Source organism: Spermophilus citellus, assembly GCF_964194105.1.
Source record: "Spermophilus citellus genome assembly, chromosome: 6".
NCBI classification, from domain to species: Eukaryota; Metazoa; Chordata; class Mammalia; order Rodentia; family Sciuridae; genus Spermophilus; species Spermophilus citellus.
The window spans coordinates 138,800,276-138,824,947 of NC_138187.1; the positions used below are offsets into that span (position 1 = coordinate 138,800,276).

The 24,672-nt window shown below is 33.3% G+C and overlaps 1 protein-coding gene across 1 annotated transcript; it reads left to right on the plus strand.

Moving 5' to 3' along the window:
- Positions 1 to 14,384: 14,384 nt before the first annotated feature.
- On the plus strand, positions 14,385 to 21,862 carry LOC308652234 (abnormal spindle-like microcephaly-associated protein homolog). The gene is made up of 7 exons (XM_081300017.1): positions 14,385 to 14,483; positions 15,444 to 15,635; positions 15,817 to 16,009; positions 16,582 to 16,736; positions 18,280 to 18,456; positions 19,443 to 19,612; positions 21,728 to 21,862. Exons 1-7 carry the CDS (start codon positions 14,433 to 14,435, stop codon positions 21,831 to 21,833), a joined length of 1,044 nt encoding a protein of 347 aa, XP_081156143.1. The 5' UTR covers positions 14,385 to 14,432; the 3' UTR covers positions 21,834 to 21,862.
- The last annotated feature ends 2,810 nt before the right edge of the window (positions 21,863 to 24,672 follow it).

Genomic DNA, 24,672 nt, shown 5'->3' on the forward strand with positions numbered 1-24,672 from the left:
TTAGTTTGAATGTAGTCATATTCCTAAAAGGAAAGGAATCAATTATTACCTGTTTTATTGATAAGCAAAAGCATTTTACCAAAACACATGTTGAAAGTCAAAGATTCTATCTATTCACTTAGAAAATGAGAAGAGCATAAAATATTCCCACACATGTGTATGGATAATATACTAATTTGTATCCTTCACTGGCTAAAGCATCCAGAGAGGTAAATGAGCTTCTCTAGGGAAATTATAAGAATATAACCAGTCAGTATATATACTAAAACCCCTTAACTTTGAACTGATTTTAATTTGGATTATAATTTATAGTGGGAAGAGAATAGTATTGCTTTAAAAGAAACTTGTTGTTCATTTACATACTACAAATTGGAAAGTTATTTAGTTTGAAAGTTACTTATTTTGTAAACTTTAGGTTATTGACATCTGTATCTATGTGGCTCCAGGGCCACAGAAGTCTGATAGGACCCCAAAGTTTTCCATGCATGGACACTATAAAAATTTTATCTCTTTGAAATAGTAAGTAAATCCTAACTAGCCTAAAATTGTCTGCCTATGTTATAGTTTGCATCTCAGGTGTCCTCCAAAAGCTCTTGTGTTGATGCTGTAATGTTCAGAGGTGAAATGATTAGACTATGAGAGCTAATCAGTACATCCTAGTTTGAATGGACTCACTCGGTGGTAACTGTAGGCAGTTGAGGCAGGCCTGAAGGAAGTGAGTCACTGGGGATATGCCCTGGAAGGGTTCATCTTCCCTGAAATCCCTTCTCTCTCTCTGCTTTCTGGATGCCATGAATGGAGCAGTGCTTCTCTACCACACCATTCTGCCATGATCTTTGCCCTCACCTTGGGCCCAGTGCAATGGAATTGGCTGTTTTTAGACTAAGACCTCTGAAACCATGAGAGTCAAATAAACCTTTCCTCTTCTAAGTTGTTCTTGTTGGATATTTTGGTCACAGTGATCCAAAGCTAACACAACTTATAATTTGGTTAAGATAGATCTAAACATATTGATGTGTTCAAAAGTATATTCAAATATGATGGAGATTTTTGTTTCCCACTCTTTTTTTTCCTCAATGAAGTGTCAGTACTAAGTGTTTTTCAAACATTGTAATTTTTATTGACTTTCTCATTGTTTTGTTTTCCTTCATTCAACAGAGCTTTACTATAAATAATCTATTTACTTTGGTAAATTATATATACTTCTAGGATTTAATTGGCCAGCATATAAACATTAATGGTGCTAATTTCTTATAAATATAACCAACTAGTAATTGCACAATAAATATTATGCATGCAAGAAAATGACTTCCTGATGTTTAAATAGTTTTTTTTTTCCTTGTTGAATATTACACAAAACCAAAAATCTTTTGAAGGACATTTAACAGTATTACTGAGCCAGGGAGCAGTAAGCAGTAACGTTAGTCCTACCAGGACTTCCCCTTTGCCCATTCCAAGGGAGAGGTGTTAGATTTAACAAGTAAGGAATTATAGAGCTGTTCCTGCACAACCCTGTTTTACTACGTGGGGTGAAGTTGCAGCCTATTCTGCAATTTCCTTTATGGTTTATACACTGTCAAATTTAGTGATAAGGATATTGTGTCTTGTGCATTACACAGAAGTACAATTCCCATCTTAGTACAGCTAGATAGGGTGAGATTTTAAAAATAATAATTGTTGGTTCCATACTTTAGGTATTGTGAATTGAACTGCTATAAACATTGATGTGACTATATCACTGAATTATGCTGATTTTCAGTTCTTTGGGTATAAACGAAGGAGTGCGACAGCTGGGTCAAATGGTAGTTCCATTCCAAGTTTTCTGAGGAATCTCCACACTGCTTTCCAAAGTGGTTACACCAAGTTTCAGTCCCACCAGCAATGTATGAGTGTACCTTTTCCCCCACATCTTTAATAACACACTTATTATTGCTTTTATTCTTGATAATTGCCATTTGACTAGAATGAGATAAAATCTGAGAGTAGTTTTGATTTGCATTTCTCCAAAGGCTAGAGATGCTGAACATTTTTCATATATTTGTTGATCGATTGTATTTCTTCTGTGAAGTGCCTGTTCTGTTCCTTTGCCCATTTATTGATTGGGTTATTTGTTTCTTTGAGTTCTTTATATATCAACAGATGAATGGATAAAGAAAATATGGTGTATATACACAATGGAACATTACTCAGCCTTCAAGAAGAATGAAATTATGGCATTTTCAGGTAAATGGATGGAGCTGGAGAATATCATGCTAAGTGAAGTAAGCCAAACCCAAAAAAGCAAAGGCCGAATGTTTTCTCTGATAAGTGGATACTGATCCATAATGTGGCGGGTGTGGTAGGGAAGAATGGAGTAACTTTGGCTTGGGCAGAAGGCAGTGAGAGGAGGGGATAGGAAGGATAGTAGAATGAGTCAGACATTATTACCCTATGTCCATATATGATTATATAATCTGTATAATTACATCATATACAACCAAAAGAAAGGAGTTATATGCCATTTATGAATGCTGTGTCAAAATGCATTCTACTGTCATGTGTAACTAATTAGAACAAATTAAAGATAAATTGTTATAAGGTGAAAAAATATAAAAAGCGGTGTAGTTGGGGCTGGGGTTGTAGCTCAGTTGTAGAGCACTTGCCTAGCACATGTGAGACACTAGGTTCAATCCTCAGCACCACATAAAAATAAATAGAGTATACAATTTAATGTTTTAAAAGAAATACCCAACACTTAAAAAAAAAAAAAAAGCAGTGTAGTTGCATCACCACCCTGTAATTGTGTTGCATTCCTCGTTTTCACTTACCAGTCCTACATGCCCTTCCAGTGGAGTCTCCTCATTCTATCTCATACTCAGGTGTGAACACTTCATTTAATTAACTTGGCCAGCTTCCCATTTTATCCATCTCTTTTATGTCCATTTCAATTTTCGGTAAGACTCCTTTAAATAATGCAATATGTTTTTTGCATATTTATTTACATCAACAGCATCCTGAAGAGCACTTTTGCTATGGTCATGCGTAGTTTTAAACACTCAAAATGACTAGTGCTATTTCATTGTGGTTTTAATTTCCATTTCCCTAACAATAATGATATTGAGTATTTTGGGGGGGGTTTCATTTACATGTCTTTGGTGAAAGTGTCTATCAAGTCTTGCACATTGAAAAAATTGACTGTTCTAAGTTGTTAGAGATCTTTAAATCTTTTTGAACACAAGTCCTTTATAGGATATGAGAAGTACAGAAGTTTTTAATTTTTATGAAATCCAATTTGTCTTTTTTCATTTACTGATTATGCTTTCGGTGATATAAAATCTCTGCTTAACCCAAAGACATAAAGATTTTCTATTAAATTTGTACTGTTTAGTTCATTGATCCATTTCAAGTTAATTCATTTAAAAAGACTATTCTTTCTCCATTGAAATGTATTTTTTTTTTTTATGATCTGGCTTCTTTGGTTTGCAAAATGTTCTTTGGACCACATGGCTATTGTTCCACATACATATGAAAAAAAAAAATATCCTGCTGTTGTGTAGAGTGTTTGACAAACCCAATTCAGGCAAATTAGGTGATAGTGCTATTCAAGACTTCTGTCCTCTTACTACCTGTCTTCTTTTACCAGTTATTGATAGAGGGTTGTAGTAATTGCAGATTTGTCTATGTCCCCTTGAATCAAAAACCAATTAACTGAATGTATTTTGGAGCTCTCTTATTCTGTAATCTTCAAGGTTGTTATGTTGTCTTCATACGTCTACTAATCTAATTATGGAATGATCTAGTTTCTTAGTAACTTTTTTTGTTGTAAAATTTTGCGTGATATTTATATAGCAACTCCAGTTCCTGCTCCCTTTTTCTCTCTGTCTCTGGCCACCGACCCCCCCCCATTCCTATGTTTAAAATGTTTTAATTGTGGTAAAACACATGTAACATTTTAACCATTTTTAAGTGTGTGCAGTTTATTGGTATGACATGCATTCACATTTTGGGTATTCTAATTCTGGTTTGCATAAGCATGTATATTAATTTCTGAGGGCTACTATTACAAATGATCACAAATTTATTGGCCTAAAACAGCAGAAACTTATTCTGTTTGGGAGATCATTGGTCTGAAATGAAGATGTTGGCAGAGCTGCAGCCCTCAGGATCCAGGAGAATCCTGGATCCTGTCCCTTGCCTCTTCCAACTTTGTTGACTCCTGGTATATTTCTGGGCTTCTGGCTACATCACTACAGTTTCTGTCTATAGTCATATTGCCTCTTTCTCTTTTCTTTATTTAATCTCCTTCTGCCCTACTTTTCAAACATATGTCATTGAGTTTTGGGTACACAATGGTAATCCAAGGTATTTTCATCTCAAGATTCTCAACTTACTTATATCTACAAAGACCCTTTCTCCAAATAAGATGACATTCAAAGGTTCCAGGATTTGAACATTGAAATCTCTTTTGGAGGTCCCCACCCGATCTACTATAATATAGTATACCCATCCACATTTTACTTTTAACCTATCTGTGTTTAAGAGGTGTCTTGCAGAAGATATATGATTTGGACTTTATTGTTTAATCTACTCTAACAATTGTCCATTTAATTGGAGCATTTAGACTTATTATAGTTATTATGATTATTAGTATGGATGGTTTAATTCTTCTCCCTGTTCTTTTTTTCCTATTCATCCCATCTGTTCCTTTTTTCTGTTTTTTTTTTTTCCCTCTCTTGGATTGATTGAATAGTTTTTGTGATCACAATTTATCTACTTTATTGGCTTTAAATATTTGTCATGTTATTCTGTTATTCTGTTGGCTGCTTCAAGGTTTTTAGTAAACATCTTTAACTTAATACACTATCTCTAGTAATATTATACAACTTTATATACATTATTAAAGATTTTCCAATTTAGGGCTGGGGCTATAGCTCAGTTGGTAGAGTGCTTGCCTTTCATGCACAAGGCCCTGGGTTCAATCCCCAGCACCACACACACACAAAGATTTTCCAATTTATTAAATTTATTCCTCCCCTGCCTTTGGATTGTTATCAATAGTTTACTTCTAGTGTATTAAATAAATTATCATTTCATCATTTTTACTTTAAATAATCATTAATTTTAAAGAGACTTAAATTTTAAAAACATTTATTCATATAGGTGCTATATTTTTTAATCTTCAGTCAATTAATAGTTGCATATTTCTATCTGGTGTCATTTTCCTTCTGCCTAAAGGACTTCCTTTCAACATGATTCATAATGTAAACTAACTGATCAGGAATTCTTTCAAGTTATGCATGTCTAAAAGGACCTTTTCTTATTATTATTATTGTTGTTATTTACATTTTTGGCCTTCATTTTTGAAACATTTTAATTGGTTTTACAGTTGTAGATTGGAAGTTTTTTTTGGTATTTTGTCTTGTTTTTATGAAACTTAGGATTTTATTTCTAAAACCACTTCTAATTTGTGTGTGTGTGTGTGTGTTTAAAGATCAAACTTTAGAATACTAAATTATCTCAGTAGTATGTCTACAATATACCTCAAGATTGCTACTATTTTAAAGTTTTATTTTTGAGATTTAAGTAGGGGCTGGGGAGGTGGCTCAAGTGGCTCGCCTGGCATGCGTGCGGCCCGGGTTCGATCCTCAGCACCACATACCAACAAAGATGTTGTGTCCGCTGAGAACTAAAAAATAAATATTAAAAAATTCTCTCTCTCTCTCTCTCTCTCTCTCTTTAAAAAAAAAAAAAAGAGTTTTAAGTGTAAAACAAGTAGTGCTTTTCCAAACTCACAATCTGGATATTGAGATTATGAATTAGCTGAGCGACTCCAGTCTTTACTCCAGTATTACATTAATAATAAATAAGCAAACAAAACTAGTCAGAAAATTTTTGAAAAGATGACTTGAAGTGTGAAAACTAGATTCACATTATCTATCATAGTGAGAGTAGTGAAAATATGATACTAAAAAATCCTAACTAAAATAAATGATGAAATAGTTAGAAAAATCTAAAAATAGACCTAAAATATGTACATGAATTTAGTAAATTACCATGATGGAAATTCAGAACAGTGCAAAAACAGTGAATTATTTGATAAATAATTGGAATAAATTGGCAATTCTGATGGGGAAAACAAAGTTACTTCTCTGATAACTATCCACAAAAATTTTATGTTTAGTAGATTCTGCCTGGCCTCCCAGGCCTTCCTTGAAACATCAGTGGAAACCTCCATGACTCACTGAATCCATCATCATGCATTCCTGCAGAAATAGTACCACTTGAATGCCATGGTCTACTGCCATCTTGACCAGTACCTGGGCCTCCTGGGACTACAGGTGCAGTAGTTCTGAGTGATTGGGCAGCTGAGCACAGTGAAACAACTGTGTCTGTAGGGTGCCCAGAAATTCTTCTCAAAAGAAATTTTCCTTTTACATCCTTGAGCCTATGATGTAATGTGGTCTTGTCAATTCCTGCCATGCCTTCAAGGCATCAGGTCTTGTGCAAATACTTAGCATCTCTTTAGTAGCTATAATGTCTTTAATAAAACAACCACAACTTTCTTTTTTTATATTTTTTTTTAGTTGTAGATGGACACAACACCTTTATTTTATTTATTTATTTTTATATGGTTCTAAGTTATACCACTGTACTACAACTCCAGCCCACAACCACACTTTTCTTTCTTTTTTTGGAGGGGGTAGGTGAGTACAGGGACTTAAACTTAGTGGCACTCAACCAGTGATCCTCATCCTCAGCCTTTTTTTTGTATTTTGTTTAGAGACAGGAACTCACTGAGTTGCTTAGCACCTCGCTTTTGCTGAGGCTAGCTTTGAATCCATCCTCCTGCCTCAGTCTCCCTAGCCACTGGGATTACAGGCATGTGCCACCATGCTTCCAGCACAACCACATCTTTCTTGACCCCAGTTTTGAAAGCATTTTTCTGGCCAAATTGCAAATTTTTACAATGTTTTTGATCTAGTTTTGCTCTTAATTTTTAGAATAAACCTGGCCCCAAACTGCCAGAAATATCCATACCATGGACTGAATGATGTCCTGCCTTAAAATTTCCTCCACCAGATTAATTGGTCTTTCACTTTTAAATTCAGCCTCACACAAAGTCTCAGGACATGAGTAAAATGTAGCCAAATTATTTCTCAGAATATAACACAAACATGCTGTCCAATTTCCAATTGAGTCCCCATTCCCCTCTGAAACTTTGAGAGCACAGGCTTTACTGTTTGCATTCCTCTCTGCATCTTCCGAGCTCCCACCAAAATTGCCCATTAATCACTGCTTACAACATTCTAAGCCCTTTCCAGCCTGCATCTCTCAACTTTTACAAACCACTTCCAAAGGCTTCTGAACCACATGGTCAGGTTAGTCACAGCAATGACCCCACTTCTCAGTATCAATTTCTGTGTTAATTAGCTTTTAATCTCTGTGACCAAAACATCTAACAAGAGCAACTTAGAGGAGGAAAAGTTAATATGGAGCTCTTGGTTTCAGAGGACTCAGTCCATAGACAAGCAGTTCCATTGCTCTGGGTATAAGGTGAGGCAGAACATTGTGGCTGAAAGGCATGGTGAAGTTCTGCTTCATTCCTTGCAGCCAGGAAGCAGAGAAGGGTCCAGGAAGAGTCCAGGAAGACCCTTCCATGGCATACCACCAGTGACCCACCTCTTTCAGCCCTGCCCCACCTGCCTAGAGTTACCACTCATTCAGTCCATTCAAACCAGTATGGACTGGTTATGTTACAGCTTTCATAATCTATAATCATTTCAGTTCTTTACTTTCCTGTGTAAATACAGGAGCCTTTGGAGGACCTCATATCCAAACCATAATAAGAATATAAAATTCAAAATCACAAAGCAATTCCACTTTCCATATTATGGGCTCATAGATATCTATAAGACAGATAGCTCAACAGAAAAATATGCAAAGAACCTGTATAGGCAATTCATAGTGAAATAAAAAATAATTAATAGGCATGCTTTCATTGAAAATAGCAATATTTATCTGTTTCTAATCCACATTTCACTTCTGGGGATTTATTCATTTTGTAAAAAAAAATGCCATTGGAATTATTGATAAGTACTACATTGAATCTATATATCATTTTGGGGAATGTGGACATTATAACAATATGAATTGTTTCAATTCATAAAAATGAGATATTTGTCCATTTACTTCTTAAATTTTCTTTTGTATGTGTTTTGTAGTTTTCAGAATTTATGTCTTTAATTTCTTTGGATAATTTTATTACTAAGTATTTTATGCAATTTTAAATGGAATTTATTTCTTAATTTCCTTCTCTGGTCATTGTTAAAAGAACAATGTTAATAATCCTAAAATTCATTTGGATCCATGAAAGATTTCAAACAGCCTCAGGGACCGCCTCCTCCAGCTACAACCTACCTGCCTGCAGTTACTCCTCGGTTAACCCCATCAAGGGATTAAGACTCTCATAACCCAATAATATCTCCTGTAAACTTTCTTGCGTCGTCTCACTCATGAGATTTTTGGAGTCACCTAATAACTAAACCATAACAAAGAGCAAAGCTGATGTAACATATTTACAAAGCTACAGAATTATGGCAGTGTGGTTTTGTTGTAAAAAACAGACATACAGTCAAATAGGACTGAATACAGAACCTCCAGATAAACCCACATGAATATAATCAACAGACCTTCAGAAAGGTACCAAGAATACACAGTGAGGAAATGGCAATCTCCCACAATGGGTCTTAGAGAAATTGGCTATCCAGAGGTAAAAGGATTAGATTCTTATTTTTGCATCAACTACAAAATTCAACTAAAATGAGTTAGAGAAATGTGAAATATGAAACAAGGAAATTCTTAAAAGGGAACAGGAAAAAATCTCTGAATATTAGTCTGAGCAATGATTTCCTGGAATTCATCCCAAATCTCAAGGAAAAAATAAAAAGTGAACCAGTGGGAATACAACAAACTCAGAAGCTTGGGCCCAGCAGTGGAAGCATCAGCACTCAGAGATAACTCAGAGACTGGGAGAAGATAGTTGCAGAGCATATACTTGATAAGGTATTTTTATCCAAAATATATAAGTAACTCCTATAATTTAATAATAAATGAAATAGCCTGATCTTTAAATGGGCAAAATCCTTGAATAGACATTTCTTCAAGAAAGACAAACAAATGTCCAACAGGTGAATGAAAAGGTGCTCAACATCACAAATCATTAGGAAAATGTAAGTTAAAAATGAAATACCACCTCTTACTGTTAGAATGGTTATTATCAATAAAACAAAGAATAACAATTGATGGTGAGCATTTGGAGAAAACAAACCTTGTGCACTCTCCATGGGAAAGTCAATTGGTACAGTTCTATGGGGGGGAAAATATGGAGATTTATAAAAACATCAAAAATTTAATTGCCAGACTTGGGTGTAGCACATTATATATAATGACTTTGTAAAATTTATATATATATATATATATATATATATATATATATATATATATATACACGTTAATGATAGAATTCAGGTAAGCATTCTGTTTGCAAGTTTTCAAATTAAAAAAAAAATACCTTTTTTTTTCTTTGAAAATGAGCATATGCCACATTAGTTTCTTAAACTACAAATCACCCAAATTTCAACAAACAGTAGAAAGGATAGAAAGTTTGTGGCATAGAATGGAGTACTGTATAGAAAAAAAAAACTATCTACTATACCCCCAAATAAGGATGAATTTCTTAAGCAAAACGTGAAACAAAAGGAAACAGGTATAAAAGAATGGTTACTAAATGATGTCATTCATGTAGTCTAAAACCTGGCAAAATTAATCTACACTGTTGGAAGTAAAGATAGTTTTTACACTGGGGCGGGTAGAAGGGTGTAGGTAGTGACTTGGAAGGGGCTTCTGGGATGCAGATATTTTGTTTCTTATTCTGGGTTCTGAATTTGTGATGTAAAAATTCACTGATATAAAAATTCACTGATATAGGTACTTCTCTATTAATATTATGTTTTATGTTTTTATTAAAAAATTTTTTTTAGTTGTAGGTGGACACAATACCATTATTTTATTTTTTAAATTTTTATGTGGTGCCGGGATCAAACCCAGTGCCTCACGCTTGCTAGGCAAGTGCTCTACCACTGAGCCACAACCCCATCCCTTAATGTTATATTTTAATAAAATATTCTAAAATTGGAACATTAATACCTTCCTCATTATTGTTCTTATTAGTATTAATTTTTCCTTTAAATTAAACCTTATTAGAATGTAAACTTCATGGGAGTAATATTTTTAGTCTGCTTTTTCACTGCTGTCTGCCTCAGGACCACAATGTGGACTCGAATATGGTGGACATTCAAAATCTTTTTCACAAATGAGTGATCATAAAACACAGTGTTTATTTGCCACTTGCCACAGAGTTCAAATTCTCTAAATGTTAGCTGTTAGTATTTTTAATAAATTTTTTTTTATCATTGAGACAACTAAGATCATTTATGTCTTTAAGGAACGCTATATAGACAACAACCTGTTTTAACATCCAGTACCTATGATCTCATGTTCCTAAGTTCATCTCTTCGCTTGATCAATATTAGTAAACAACAATGGCTACGTGTACTTTACTCTATGAACTGACAGTTGAGAATCAAAGTTGAATTTTTTTCCTTTTTTGTTTTAAACAGCCTGTGTTAATTATTTGTGATGCTACTATTGTTGCCCTTATTGGTTCACATGTTCTTATTAGACTCTGGTAGGAAAAGTAATGTCAATTTATATAGTTGTGTTATTTTAACATTATTTGAAAATATTTTAGGTAAAATAAAAGGCTTGTTCCTAACGGACTTAGATGTAGTAAATTATTAACTTTTTCTTCAAGAGAAGCATTGTTTACCTAATGAAGAGTTCCCTAGTGTTTTCGAATTGTTAGAATCTTTATGAAACGTACCACTGAAGATGAAGTTAAAAGATTTGGCTTTTGTTATTATATTAATGATCTTAGGAGAACTCTCTGCAGAAGGTAAAATTAATCCTTAATTTGCTTTATTCTCTAAAAAACTATAAATGGAAATTCTAATATTCATACAACTTAAGTTTTGGTATAATCTTTCATTTTGATGTATCAATTTTATCACATTCTTTATGTAAATTTAGCTTGTTATAGCATTTAGAAAGATGTTTTTTTTTCCCCTTTGAGATAAACTAGCAAACTGTTGTTAAAGTAGTTTAAGTTAAAAACACAAAACAAAGACCCTTTGAATATATAGGTTTGGGAGCATAGGAGACCATGATCTAACATTATCTAAATATACTTTAAAGGGTTTCTGGTTAATAATGTGGCAGTTTAGAAGTCACATGTTAACCTTAATTCCAGTTTTATGCAAGAATCCATTCTTAACATTGACACAACTTACAGAATTTTAATTCTCTGTCTACAAGGTGAGAGCTTACTGAGGGAAATTTGAAAAAGAAATAACCATAAATCATCAACAAGATTTTCTACTCTTGCTACTTTGATTTTTATTCCATGATTTATTTATTCACTGGCTGGATTATTAAGTAGTGGTTAGTATGAAATCCGCATAGCTGAAACTTTTTTTATATTCCACTTTGGAGAGTGAGAGGGCTCTATTAAGAATTATGTCTGGGGCTGGGGCTGTAGCTCAGTGGCAGAGTGCCTGCTTAGCATGTGTGAGCCACTGGGTTTGATCCTCAGCCCTGCATAAAAATAAGTAAGTAAAATAAATGTGTCCATCTATAACTAAAAATGTTTTTTAGGGCTGGGGATGTGGCTCAAGCGGTAGCGCGCTCGCCTGGCATGCGTGCGGCCCGGGTTCGATCCTCAGCACCACATACCAACAAAAAAGATGTTGTGTCCGCCGAGAAGTAAAAAATAAATATTAAAAATTCTCTCTCTCTCTCTCTCTCTCTCTCTCTCTCTCTCTCTCTCTCTCTCTCTCTCTCCTCTCTCACTCTCTCTTTAAAAAAAAATGTTTTTTAAAAAAGAATTATGTCTGGACAACAGTGATAAATGAGACAAATTGTTACTTGTAACAGACTGCCTGGTGTGTAAGATCTGTGTCAGTAAAAGGTAGGCAGTGCAATACCATGTTCTTAGGAAGGATTATCAGTGCTTTTCAACTGTAGGATTAATTAAGAACCTAGGCAGGTCAGTTAGCAGTTAGCAAGAGTGAATGAAAAACTGGAAACCACAGCAACAAAACTTTTCTAAAATAAACATCTTAGAGGAATTGTTGAAATAAAATATCCTGTAAGTTATAATTGCTTCTTAATTGAATAGTTCACTACAAATTTTCTGCCAGAAGGTCTACAAATAAATTATGAAGGTGAAATAAATAAAATTCATCTTCATTTCATACATTTCTGTCTATAATAGGATAATTTTTGCATGAAGTTTCCTTTGATTTTGATTTTTATAAGTAGGAAAATTCAAGATGATATCATTATCTATTAGCTACATTGTGATGACTTTGTAAAATTGTAGCTAATTTTCTATTATATGAGCATAAACTCATCTGACACAAAAAAGTAAGCTACATGAAGCAGGGATCATGATCTCATATTCTCCAACTAAGGACCTCAGGGACAAGAGTGAAATAATGGTCCTTCTCACTTCATGGTGTACAATCATTACTGACCTATGAAAGACCTTGCTTTTGTTTATTTATACGCTTTTCACTCAGAGATGATTAGATCATCTCTGATAATGAATTCCATTCTATATGATTTCCATATTTCTTAAATATTCAAATTCCTTTGTTACATGTCTTATTTGTGCATGTGTTTCACATTCACATTAATGAAAGTTTGATGTAGATTTGATTTTCTCATTTTACTAGATACTGTTCAAATATATTTCCACTTTGCAAAACTATTTTGTTCCCTTTTGAACTGTGTAGCATTTCATATATTTTATTTATCTAGTCTTCAGATGATGGACATGCTACTTCCTTCCTAACCTCAAATAATTCTGACGTTGATACTGTCATATAGTCATCTATAGCTCTGTGAGATTTCTTCAGCCTGTATTCACTCACAGGTGGGATTATTAGGTCAATTATCCTAGGGAAACAGAATGACAAATTACTTTGTGAAATGGCTGTTTCAATGTATGTAATCTTCAAAAGGTGATGGGCATGAGCTGTTGCTTCCCATCACCCTCAGCAGCACTTCCTGTTCTCTACTTTTGTGCTCTTTGCCATACTGTTGTTCATAAAGTGCCATCTCATTTATGTTAATTTGATAGTCTCTGATTTTTGGTAAGTTTGTACATCTCTTCATATACTTTTTTAGATGTTCAGATTTCTGGAATTTCCTAAATTGTTTCTGATTAGCATTTCTCTTTGCTTTATGGCTCTTTGGAGCTGATTTGTAAGAAGTCTTTATAAACTACAAGTTGTAACTTCTTATCAGTTTTAGACATTGCAAGTTCCTTCTTCTAAAGTAGTATGTATGTGTTTTGTGGAAAATGACTTTCAAAGAAATTCTCAAATTTTTAAATAATCAAACCCATTACATTTTACCCTTTAGTTTCTTTTTTTTTTTTTCTGTACCTTTGAACTATCATACAGTTCTGTTAAGGGAGCTCATGACATTTGGCTTCCAATATATAAAGCACTGGCATAGACATAACAGCCTGATTTGAACCTAAAATAGAGTTCTTTTGTATTTTACTCATATATATTAGAAATCTAAAGCCCCAAGATCACTGTTGAAAGCCATACTATAAGAATCTTACACTGGACTTGTGCTACACTAATACTGGAACAATTAATTCATATAATTTTATCAGATTTAAGGTCACCATCTCTATTCTGCTGGAATACAGTAGGCTTTTTTGGTTTTTACCATTGATATCTTTCATTATTCATACATTGAAGGTCTTAAATTGCTGTTATTGGGTAGTTTAGTTACATTAAATGCTATAATTTTGCTTACATATTCTGAATCATGAGTTAAATTATTCTAAATATTTTGAAATATAGGATTATAATCACATTGAATCATGATAGTTACATAAGAGAAAAAACTATCTTAAGAATCAGACACTTTAATAGAGGGAAGGGAACAGGGCAGGAAGTGGGGGAAGGAAAGGAGATGTACTGGGATCTGAATTATAGCAAATTATATTCTGTTTTTAAATTATGTCAAAATGAATTCTAATATTATATATAACTAAAAAGAACCAATAAAAAAATAAAATATTTTAATATTCTACATGCTATACAACTGAGCAATCAACTCATTTGTTATAGTACTTCAAAAAATTTCTTCTGTTAAAATATTAGTGTATCAAAAAAGTCAGACACTTGATTATTAATATTCTTTTTCTCCTTTAGATTTTAGAACAGAGAGCCAAAGCTCGGCTCCTTCACTTCACAGCAGCTGCATATTATCACCTGTCTGCTCTTAGAATTCAAAGAGCATATAAAGTTCACATGGCTATGAAGAATGCTAACAAACGGGTTAATTCAGCCATTTGCATTCAGGTCAGTTTGTCTTTTGCAGAAAAACTGTGAGATGTAACTTTCCTCTTAGAAATTTTTGACATATATTGAACAATTCTCAGATTCCTTATGGTAATATCATATAATATGTAACACTTTCAGCATATAACTATTAGGATGGCTGGAAGTTTGGATATCTTCTTTATGGAACAGCAATAAAGCTGTGAATTACTCTCTGATGTAATTTTACTCATTTATTATACTCCCACTAGTAAAGTTGGAGGGTACCTGTTCCTCTAAATCCTTCACAACAGTGGCATCAGAAGACACCCTGATTTTTGCCATTCCAGTGAATTGGAAATGGTATCTCATTTTGTTTTTCATTTACTTGATTGCCAGCAATTCTGAAATTTTTACATTTATTATTCAAGTTCTTATCTGTGTATCATGTGCTCTTTCTAATCTTTCTTTTTATGCACTTTGTCCCTTTTTCTACTTGATGTTCTTTTTTATTATGATTTATAGGAATTCTATATTCTGGATAAAGTTCTTATTTGTGTAATTAACATGCATGTACCAATAAAATATTTAGTGAAAAAATAATTTTCAGAATGTTGTAGTTTGATAGAATTTATGTAAATTGTAAAATAAAGGTATTACTCTGCAGGATTAAATACATACGTCCACATATACACACATCCAGTGTGGACTGAATGAGTCTCTATGAAGTAGAAGGGGAAAATGATACTGGAGGTTTGAAAGGCGTTTTGACCTTCTGTTTCTTTCTCCTTTAGAGTTTAGCATTGACAGCCAGTTTGGCTTCCCCCTTCACTTCATAGCAGCTTCATATTATCTGCTTTTAGAATTCAAGGAGCATGTAAACTTCACATGGTTATGAAGAATGCTAATATATATAAAATATGTATATAAATGTATGTACGTTTTTGTCTACTTTTAAAAATGTGTGTATTAAAAGTGAAAAAATCTTCACATTTTAAACAGAGATGGTTTCGAGCAAAATTAGAACGAAAGAGATTTATTGAGAAATATTATAGCATCATAAAAATTGAGCATGAAGTTCAAGAATGTATGAACCAGAAAAATAGGGCTGCATCAGTAATACAGAAAGCAGTACGTCACTTTCTCCTTCGCAAAAGACAGGAAAAATTTAATAGTAGAATCACTAAACTTCAGGTAAGTGAAAACTCTATGGTTTTTGATACAGGAATAAAACCAAAATTGAGGTTTTAGTTGAAATGTATCTGTTCATATCATATAAATTTACTGAAAATATTTATTTTGTAGAAGTAAATGTGTATATAAATTCAAAACAATACGGGCTGTAATCTTAAAATTATTCTTTTATCTCTTTAAGGCATTATGGAGAGGCTACTCTTGGAGGAAGAAACATGATTGTACAAAAATTAAAGCTATACGGTTAAGTCTTCAGATGGTTAATAGGGAGATTAGAGAAGAAGATAAACTCTACAAAAGAACCACACTTGCACTTCATTATCTTTTAACGTATAAGCACCTTTCTGCCATTCTTGAGGCCCTAAAACACCTCGGTTAGTTTGTTATAACAATATCTTGCATAAGATTAGGAATGCATTTTTTATATTTGAATATTTAAAGAACATTGTGATTACACAGTATTAACTAAGACTTCATTTTTTTCTTGGAGCATTGTAGTGGGGTTCATTTTGCATATAACTTTGTATGCTCCATTTCTTTTGGGGGGGGGGGCAGAGGGGTACCAGGGATTGAACCCAGGGGTGTTCAACCACTGAGCCACATCCCCAGTCTGTTTTTTATTTTTATTTTTTCACTTAGAGACAGGATCTTGCTAAGTTGCATAGGGCTTGGCTAAGTTACTGAGGCTGGCTTTGAACTTGGGAATCATCCTGCTTCCACCTCTAAAGCCTCTGAGATTACGGGCATGTGCCACCACACCCGGCCAGTTTGCTCCATTTCAATCCTTTGTAGTTCTTCTTCTCCCAGTCCCTCCCCTGTCCTCTTTCTCTATTCAATTGGTCTTCTTTCTGTTTATTTATTTTTCTACTTAGTACATTATAGTTATATATAAACTTGGAATGCATTGTTGTTACTGGAAATTAACATGTGTCTTTTTCTCTTTCAGAGGTTGTTACCAGATTATCTCCACGTTGTTGTGAGAACATGGCTGAGAGTGGAGCAATTTCTAAAATATTTGTTTTAATCCGAAGTTGTAATCGTAGTGTTCCTTGTATGGAGGTCATCAGATATGCTGTACAAGTTTTGCTTAATGTAGCTAAGGTAGTTTTCCATTTTAATAATGAAATAATCATTGTTCAAGAAATGTAACTCTGCAAATTAATAGATAGATAGAATTGATAGAATTTATATAAATTGTAAAATAAAGATATTACTCTGCAGGATTAAATACATACGTCCACATATACACACATCCAGTGTGGACTGGAGGAGTCTCTATGAAGTAGAGTAGAAATGCTCTAAATTAGAAATTAGGCTGGGAATGGTACTGCATGCCTAATCCCAATAGCTCAGGAAGGAGTCAGAAGGATTGCAGGTTCTAAGCCAGCCTCAGCAGCTTAGAGTATAAGCAACCTAGTGAGACACTGTCTCAAAATAAATATTAAAAAAAAAAAAAGCTGGGGATTTGGCTCAGTGGTTAAGCACTACCCTTGGTCTCAATCCATGGCACCAAAAAAGGAAAAAAAAAAAACAAAGTTTGAAATTAGGCCTCTAAATTAAAATTCATGTAAATAAAGAGTCTTGATGGGGAAAAATATTTAATTTATGAATATAACTATAGATATGAATGCTATTTTGTTGTTTTATTTCTATTACTTTTATAATATGAATAATAGTATTATTGAGAACTTGCCAATATTTTTGTTCATTATTTAATTTAATCCTTATAATAATCCTGTAAAGTAACTCATATATTTCCCATTTTATAGAAAAGGAATGATAATGCTTACAGAAGTTGCATACAATCAGTGGTATTAAGATGAGACATTTACCTTCCTTGCCCACCCTCGAAACCACGACTGTAGTGTACCCAATATATTGAGGAATAGTGGTTAAGAACATAGACCCAAACTAATGAATTTGAATCCCAGTTCTGCAAGCTGTTATAGATTATTTGGCCTCTCTTTGCTTTACTTTCTTCAACAGTAAAATGAGTATATAAAAAAATAATACTCATCTCAAAATGTTACTGTGAAGATTAAATGAGTTAATATACTTAAAAGTTTTTGATACATAAACATACCATGCAAGTGTTAGCTATTAATGGTTTCTTATTTTTATGTTAGAATGATTATTTTTTGAAACCATGCAAATTTCAGTATGAATGTAATAGTATCATTAAATAAAGCATGAAAAACTAATCCTAGATTTATTAGTATCAAATTTGTTTTATTCTAAAGTACATCTTCCTCTCAAGAAGGATGTAAAATAGTGTAATTAGATCTTGCCTTACTCATTATCTTACCCTATGACTAACTGTAACAGATAAGTTCTCTTTCATGAGAGAGTCTTGCTAAAATGGTCTTCTCTTTAGAAGCTTGCTTTTATTTACTTCAAGATATTCTTTTTTAGAGATTTTAGCTTTAATTTGTTTTATGTGGAACTTTTGAAGTGGTTAGGAAAGTAAAAGATTAATATGCATATAAGATTCAAATATGATAGGAGTAATAAAACATTATCTCATGAAGTCCTTTGTACCTGTGGCAGATACTTCAAAGATTTGGCTCTAAGCTGTCTTTATGTTTGGGCAGTTTTAAAGGTGTATGCTTATTACAACTTTTAATTTCATTCTGTTCTCTTCAAGTATGAGAAAACTACTTCAGCAGTTTATGATGTAGAAAACTGTATACACACATTGTTGGAGCTTTTGCAGATGTACCGAGAAAAGCCTGGTGACAAAGTTGCAGACAAGGGTGGAAGCATTTTCACAAAAACTTGTTGTTTGTTGGCTGTTTTGTTGAAGACAACAAACAGAGCCTCTGTAAGTATTGATCAGTTACTTTTCTTTGAGCTTATTTTCTATGTTCTTTCATGTATAGATTTAATGTTTTTCCTTTAGTAACCATTACACTAAAATAGGATTTTGCATGTGATCAAACTTGGGTTTTTTTTTGTTGTTGTTGTTTTTATGTTTTGTTTTTTGTTTTTGTTTTTGTTTTGCCTAGTATCAGTGTGTGTGTGTGTATTCATTGTTTCATTTTGATATTAAAGAAACTGAATTCTGAAAATAGAATTTATTTCAGTCATGTAAATAAGAATTTCCTACTTACTAGAGAGTATAACAAATTACCTTAGCAGGGTAGGAAATAAGATACGTATAATTCTCTATCCACCTAACATAACCATAAATATGTCTCAAGCTTTTCTGTGCCAAGACATCTGAGTTATTCTCTCCAGGTATCGCAATCAACATAAGAGTAACCAGAGCCCTGCCTTTATCCTGATAACTGTGGAAACCACTGAAGCATTTTAAGCAAGAGAATAATATTTTCCTATTTAAGTTTTAGCATCCCCCTGGCTACTGACTGAAGAATGAATTTGTGAGAGCATGTATAGATATGGGGAGACCATTAAAGGAGGCAAATGTAGATAATGTAGTGGCTAGACAAGAGATTGTGCTTCACCTAGGGTTGTGTCAATGAGAGATAAGTGGATGATTCTAGAAAGTTGGAAGAGGTAAAATTCATAGGACTTAGTAACTAGATATGACAGGTTATATTGAGTATAGTTCCTTTTTGCATTCAGTATCGAGTTAAATGTACAATTTTTGAATATTTCTCCTCTTTATAATTGTCTTACATATTATTTCACAATTTAAAATAATTTGCATACTATACTTAGAGAGCCGTGCTCTTGATTGTTAAAAGCTCAAAAGCCTACTTCATAGTATTCAAATGATTGATTTTGTTATTCTAGGAGAGATTGAATTCTTATTAGGTTTTAGTAAACGTACACTTTCTTTTTTAGGATGTACGAAGTAGTCCCAAAGTTGTTGACCGCATTTATAGCATCTACAAACTTACAGCTCGTAAACATAAAATAAATGCTGAAAGAATACTTAATAATCAAAAGAAGAATTCTTCCATAGGCATTCCCTTTATTCCAGAAACACCAATAAGGACCAGAATAGTTTCAAGGTAAGCAGTTAATTCTATTCTGTAATTTCATGTCACCATTCATTCATTTAAATAAATATTTGTTAACACTATCATAAGCAAGATATTGTCCTTAACCATAGAGAAACGACATATGAATAAGAATAGATTATCCCCCCCCAAAAAAAGAAAAAGAATAGACTATTCAGTAAATCTAAAGGAATTGATTTCACTAAATAATGAAATAATACTGATGTAGCTTTGGGTATTTAGTAGCTATTCAACAAATTCCTTATGTTAAATAGTTCAGACCTAATGCTAAGAACCTTGTTATATCAGTTTTATTTTCCATGTTATTCTCTATTTTTATGTGGTGCTGAGGATCGAACCCAGGGCCTCATACGTGCTAAGCGAGCACTCTACGGCTGAGCCAAACCCCAGTCTAATCCAGGATGATTTTATATCAAGATCTTTTACTTAAGTATATCTGCAAAAAAAAGAAAAAAAAACCTGTTTTCTTTTATTCTAAATAATGTAACATCACAGATTCTGTGACTAGACATAGATATATTTTTCAGGGTCACCATTTAGCCTGTTATAGACCCATAAAGATAATTGTGGTTTAACTAGTTTATGTTACTTTTTTTTTTTTAAGGTGTGTTTGTTTATGTGGTTAGTCCCCATGATCAGGAGTAGAAATCATATAGAGCTGCATCTTGAACTACAAAGTGCTTAAATTTGGTTGTGCAGCATAAAGCTATGTGGTTCAGGAAGAATGACAATGAGCAAACAGATTAATGAGTAAAATAATAAAGATAGTGACAACTACTAAGATAAAGAGAATGGCTGAGAAAGCATCATGTGATTTTTAAGTCCTGGAGGGTGAGTTGAGGAGAGGATAGCACAAAGTGGGCAGGAGTATTGCATCATGGCATGGCTTTTGTTTTGAATAAGCTTGAGAAACCTACAGCATAAATAAGAGGAAAATATAAATAAGCCATTGGAAAATCATGCCTATGGTTGAACAGAAGAACAAATTTTTAGATAAAAATTGGAGTACTGTTGGTTTGAGGATGTAGATAGCACTTAAGGCCAAAAGATGAATGAATGTGATCATGGATTGAAATTTCACTCCTTTATATCACTCCTTTCCATCGTATGGATACATACTGCATTTTGACCATAACCAATGGTGAGGCATTTAGATTTTTAATAAGAAAGAATAAGAAGATGGAAGTGTATATAGTAGGGATTTGTGTGAGAAGATACATGAGCTCTCCCCTGATTGATACCATTTTCTCCATGTGGTGTGATATTTTAAACTCAACAACTCAGAAGTAGCTTAGAGGGTATGGAAGGGATATTTGAAAAGAGGAAAGAAATAAAATAGTCATCTGGGAGAGTAGAAACATACTAGGCAATTCAAATGCCCATTTGACATAAAATAAAAATGTATAGTTTCTTTAGCAATATCTGTATAGGAAGGGAGAAAGAAGATATTTCTATTTAATTTGGAACCCAAATAGAATTTTCTAGACAAGTTTGATAGGAGAAAGAAACAGAATGGAATCATATTGAGATAACTAAACTAGTTAGGGAGGAAAGTGAGAATAACATTCTAATGAACAATAGGTATGTGTTGAGGTCAAGTAAACTAGAGATCTCAGCAGGGTGGAGGAATTGGTTCAGTGACTGTATTAAAGCAGATAACATGGATAAATCAGAAGTGGTGATAAAGTCTAGAATGTAAACTATGTGAGAAAGGATTGGTTAAGAAAGAATGGAAGGAAAGGGTTGCAAAAACAGAATGCTGTTGGGTTTTTAGCCATATAGATGTTGATATTAATGAGAATGGTAGCAGGAGTTGGGGGAAGTCCAAGAGCAGGTTCGTAATTAGGAGATGGTCAATGAGCAAAAGATGGTAGCAAAATTAGTAGTATAAGCTTCAAAGAAGCCAGTATCATAAGGAAATATTCTAGAACTGATAATTGGCAATAATATGAAGTTCTTCCACCTCTTTGAAAAGGTTGTAAGAGAAATGATGTGTCATGAATTAGTTAACACATAAAGATAAAAATTAACTCTTTTAAGAAATTAACTCTTTTAAGAAATGTACTGTTTTAATGCCATATTTTTATTTTTATTTTTTTAAAACAGACTTAAACCGGATTGGGTTTTAAGAAGAGATAGTATAGAAGAAATCACCAATTCTCTGCAAGCTATTCAAATGGTGATGGATACACTTGGCATTCCTTATCAGTAAATATAAACATTTTCAGTGTGTACAGTATAAAGAAATATTAAAGCTAATCATGAATATGTAAATTGCTTTTTGCTTTCTATGTACAACTTCTAAAATCTGACTTTGTATTAAAAATAAATATATTACAAATAACTAAGCTGTTTATTAAATTCTTCATTGTTTTTTATTTAATATAGCTGTATGCATATAACAAATAAATATGTCATAAGATGATTATAATACTGTTACTCATGTCTATTAAAGTGTTATATTAGTTTGAATGTAGTCATATTCCTAAAAGGAAAGGAATCAATTATTACCTGTTTTATTGATAAGCAAAAGCATTTTACCAAAACACATGTTGAAAGTCAAAGATTCTATCTATTCACTTAGAAAATGAGAAGAGCATAAAATATTCCCACACATGTGTATGGATAATATACTAATTTGTATCCTTCACTGGCTAAAGCATCCAGAGAGGTAAATGAGCTTCTCTAGGGAAATTATAAGAATATAACCAGTCAGTATATATACTAAAACCCCTTAACTTTGAACTGATTTTAATTTGGATTATAATTTATAGTGGGAAGAGAATAGTATTGCTTTAAAAGAAACTTGTTGTTCATTTACATACTACAAATTGGAAAGTTATTTAGTTTGAAAGTTACTTATTTTGTAAACTTTAGGTTATTGACATCTGTATCTATGTGGCTCCAGGGCCACAGAAGTCTGATAGGACCCCAAAGTTTTCCATGCATGGACACTATAAAAATTTTATCTCTTTGAAATAGTAAGTAAATCCTAACTAGCCTAAAATTGTCTGCCTATGTTATAGTTTGCATCTCAGGTGTCCTCCAAAAGCTCTTGTGTTGATGCTGTAATGTTCAGAGGTGAAATGATTAGACTATGAGAGCTAATCAGTACATCCTAGTTTGAATGGACTCACTCGGTGGTAACTGTAGGCAGTTGAGGCAGGCCTGAAGGAAGTGAGTCACTGGGGATATGCCCTGGAAGGGTTCATCTTCCCTGAAATCCCTTCTCTCTCTCTGCTTTCTGGATGCCATGAATGGAGCAGTGCTTCTCTACCACACCATTCTGCCATGATCTTTGCCCTCACCTTGGGCCCAGTGCAATGGAATTGGCTGTTTTTAGACTAAGACCTCTGAAACCATGAGAGTCAAATAAACCTTTCCTCTTCTAAGTTGTTCTTGTTGGATATTTTGGTCACAGTGATCCAAAGCTAACACAACTTATAATTTGGTTAAGATAGATCTAAACATATTGATGTGTTCAAAAGTATATTCAAATATGATGGAGATTTTTGTTTCCCACTCTTTTTTTTCCTCAATGAAGTGTCAGTACTAAGTGTTTTTCAAACATTGTAATTTTTATTGACTTTCTCATTGTTTTGTTTTCCTTCATTCAACAGAGCTTTACTATAAATAATCTATTTACTTTGGTAAATTATATATACTTCTAGGATTTAATTGGCCAGCATATAAACATTAATGGTGCTAATTTCTTATAAATATAACCAACTAGTAATTGCACAATAAATATTATGCATGCAAGAAAATGACTTCCTGATGTTTAAATAGTTTTTTTTTTCCTTGTTGAATATTACACAAAACCAAAAATCTTTTGAAGGACATTTAACAGTATTACTGAGCCAGGGAGCAGTAAGCAGTAACGTTAGTCCTACCAGGACTTCCCCTTTGCCCATTCCAAGGGAGAGGTGTTAGATTTAACAAGTAAGGAATTATAGAGCTGTTCCTGCACAACCCTGTTTTACTACGTGGGGTGAAGTTGCAGCCTATTCTGCAATTTCCTTTATGGTTTATACACTGTCAAATTTAGTGATAAGGATATTGTGTCTTGTGCATTACACAGAAGTACAATTCCCATCTTAGTACAGCTAGATAGGGTGAGATTTTAAAAATAATAATTGTTGGTTCCATACTTTAGGTATTGTGAATTGAACTGCTATAAACATTGATGTGACTATATCACTGAATTATGCTGATTTTCAGTTCTTTGGGTATAAACGAAGGAGTGCGACAGCTGGGTCAAATGGTAGTTCCATTCCAAGTTTTCTGAGGAATCTCCACACTGCTTTCCAAAGTGGTTACACCAAGTTTCAGTCCCACCAGCAATGTATGAGTGTACCTTTTCCCCCACATCTTTAATAACACACTTATTATTGCTTTTATTCTTGATAATTGCCATTTGACTAGAATGAGATAAAATCTGAGAGTAGTTTTGATTTGCATTTCTCCAAAGGCTAGAGATGCTGAACATTTTTCATATATTTGTTGATCGATTGTATTTCTTCTGTGAAGTGCCTGTTCTGTTCCTTTGCCCATTTATTGATTGGGTTATTTGTTTCTTTGAGTTCTTTATATATCAACAGATGAATGGATAAAGAAAATATGGTGTATATACACAATGGAACATTACTCAGCCTTCAAGAAGAATGAAATTATGGCATTTTCAGGTAAATGGATGGAGCTGGAGAATATCATGCTAAGTGAAGTAAGCCAAACCCAAAAAAGCAAAGGCCGAATGTTTTCTCTGATAAGTGGATACTGATCCATAATGTGGCGGGTGTGGTAGGGAAGAATGGAGTAACTTTGGCTTGGGCAGAAGGCAGTGAGAGGAGGGGATAGGAAGGATAGTAGAATGAGTCAGACATTATTACCCTATGTCCATATATGATTATATAATCTGTATAATTACATCATATACAACCAAAAGAAAGGAGTTATATGCCATTTATGAATGCTGTGTCAAAATGCATTCTACTGTCATGTGTAACTAATTAGAACAAATTAAAGATAAATTGTTATAAGGTGAAAAAATA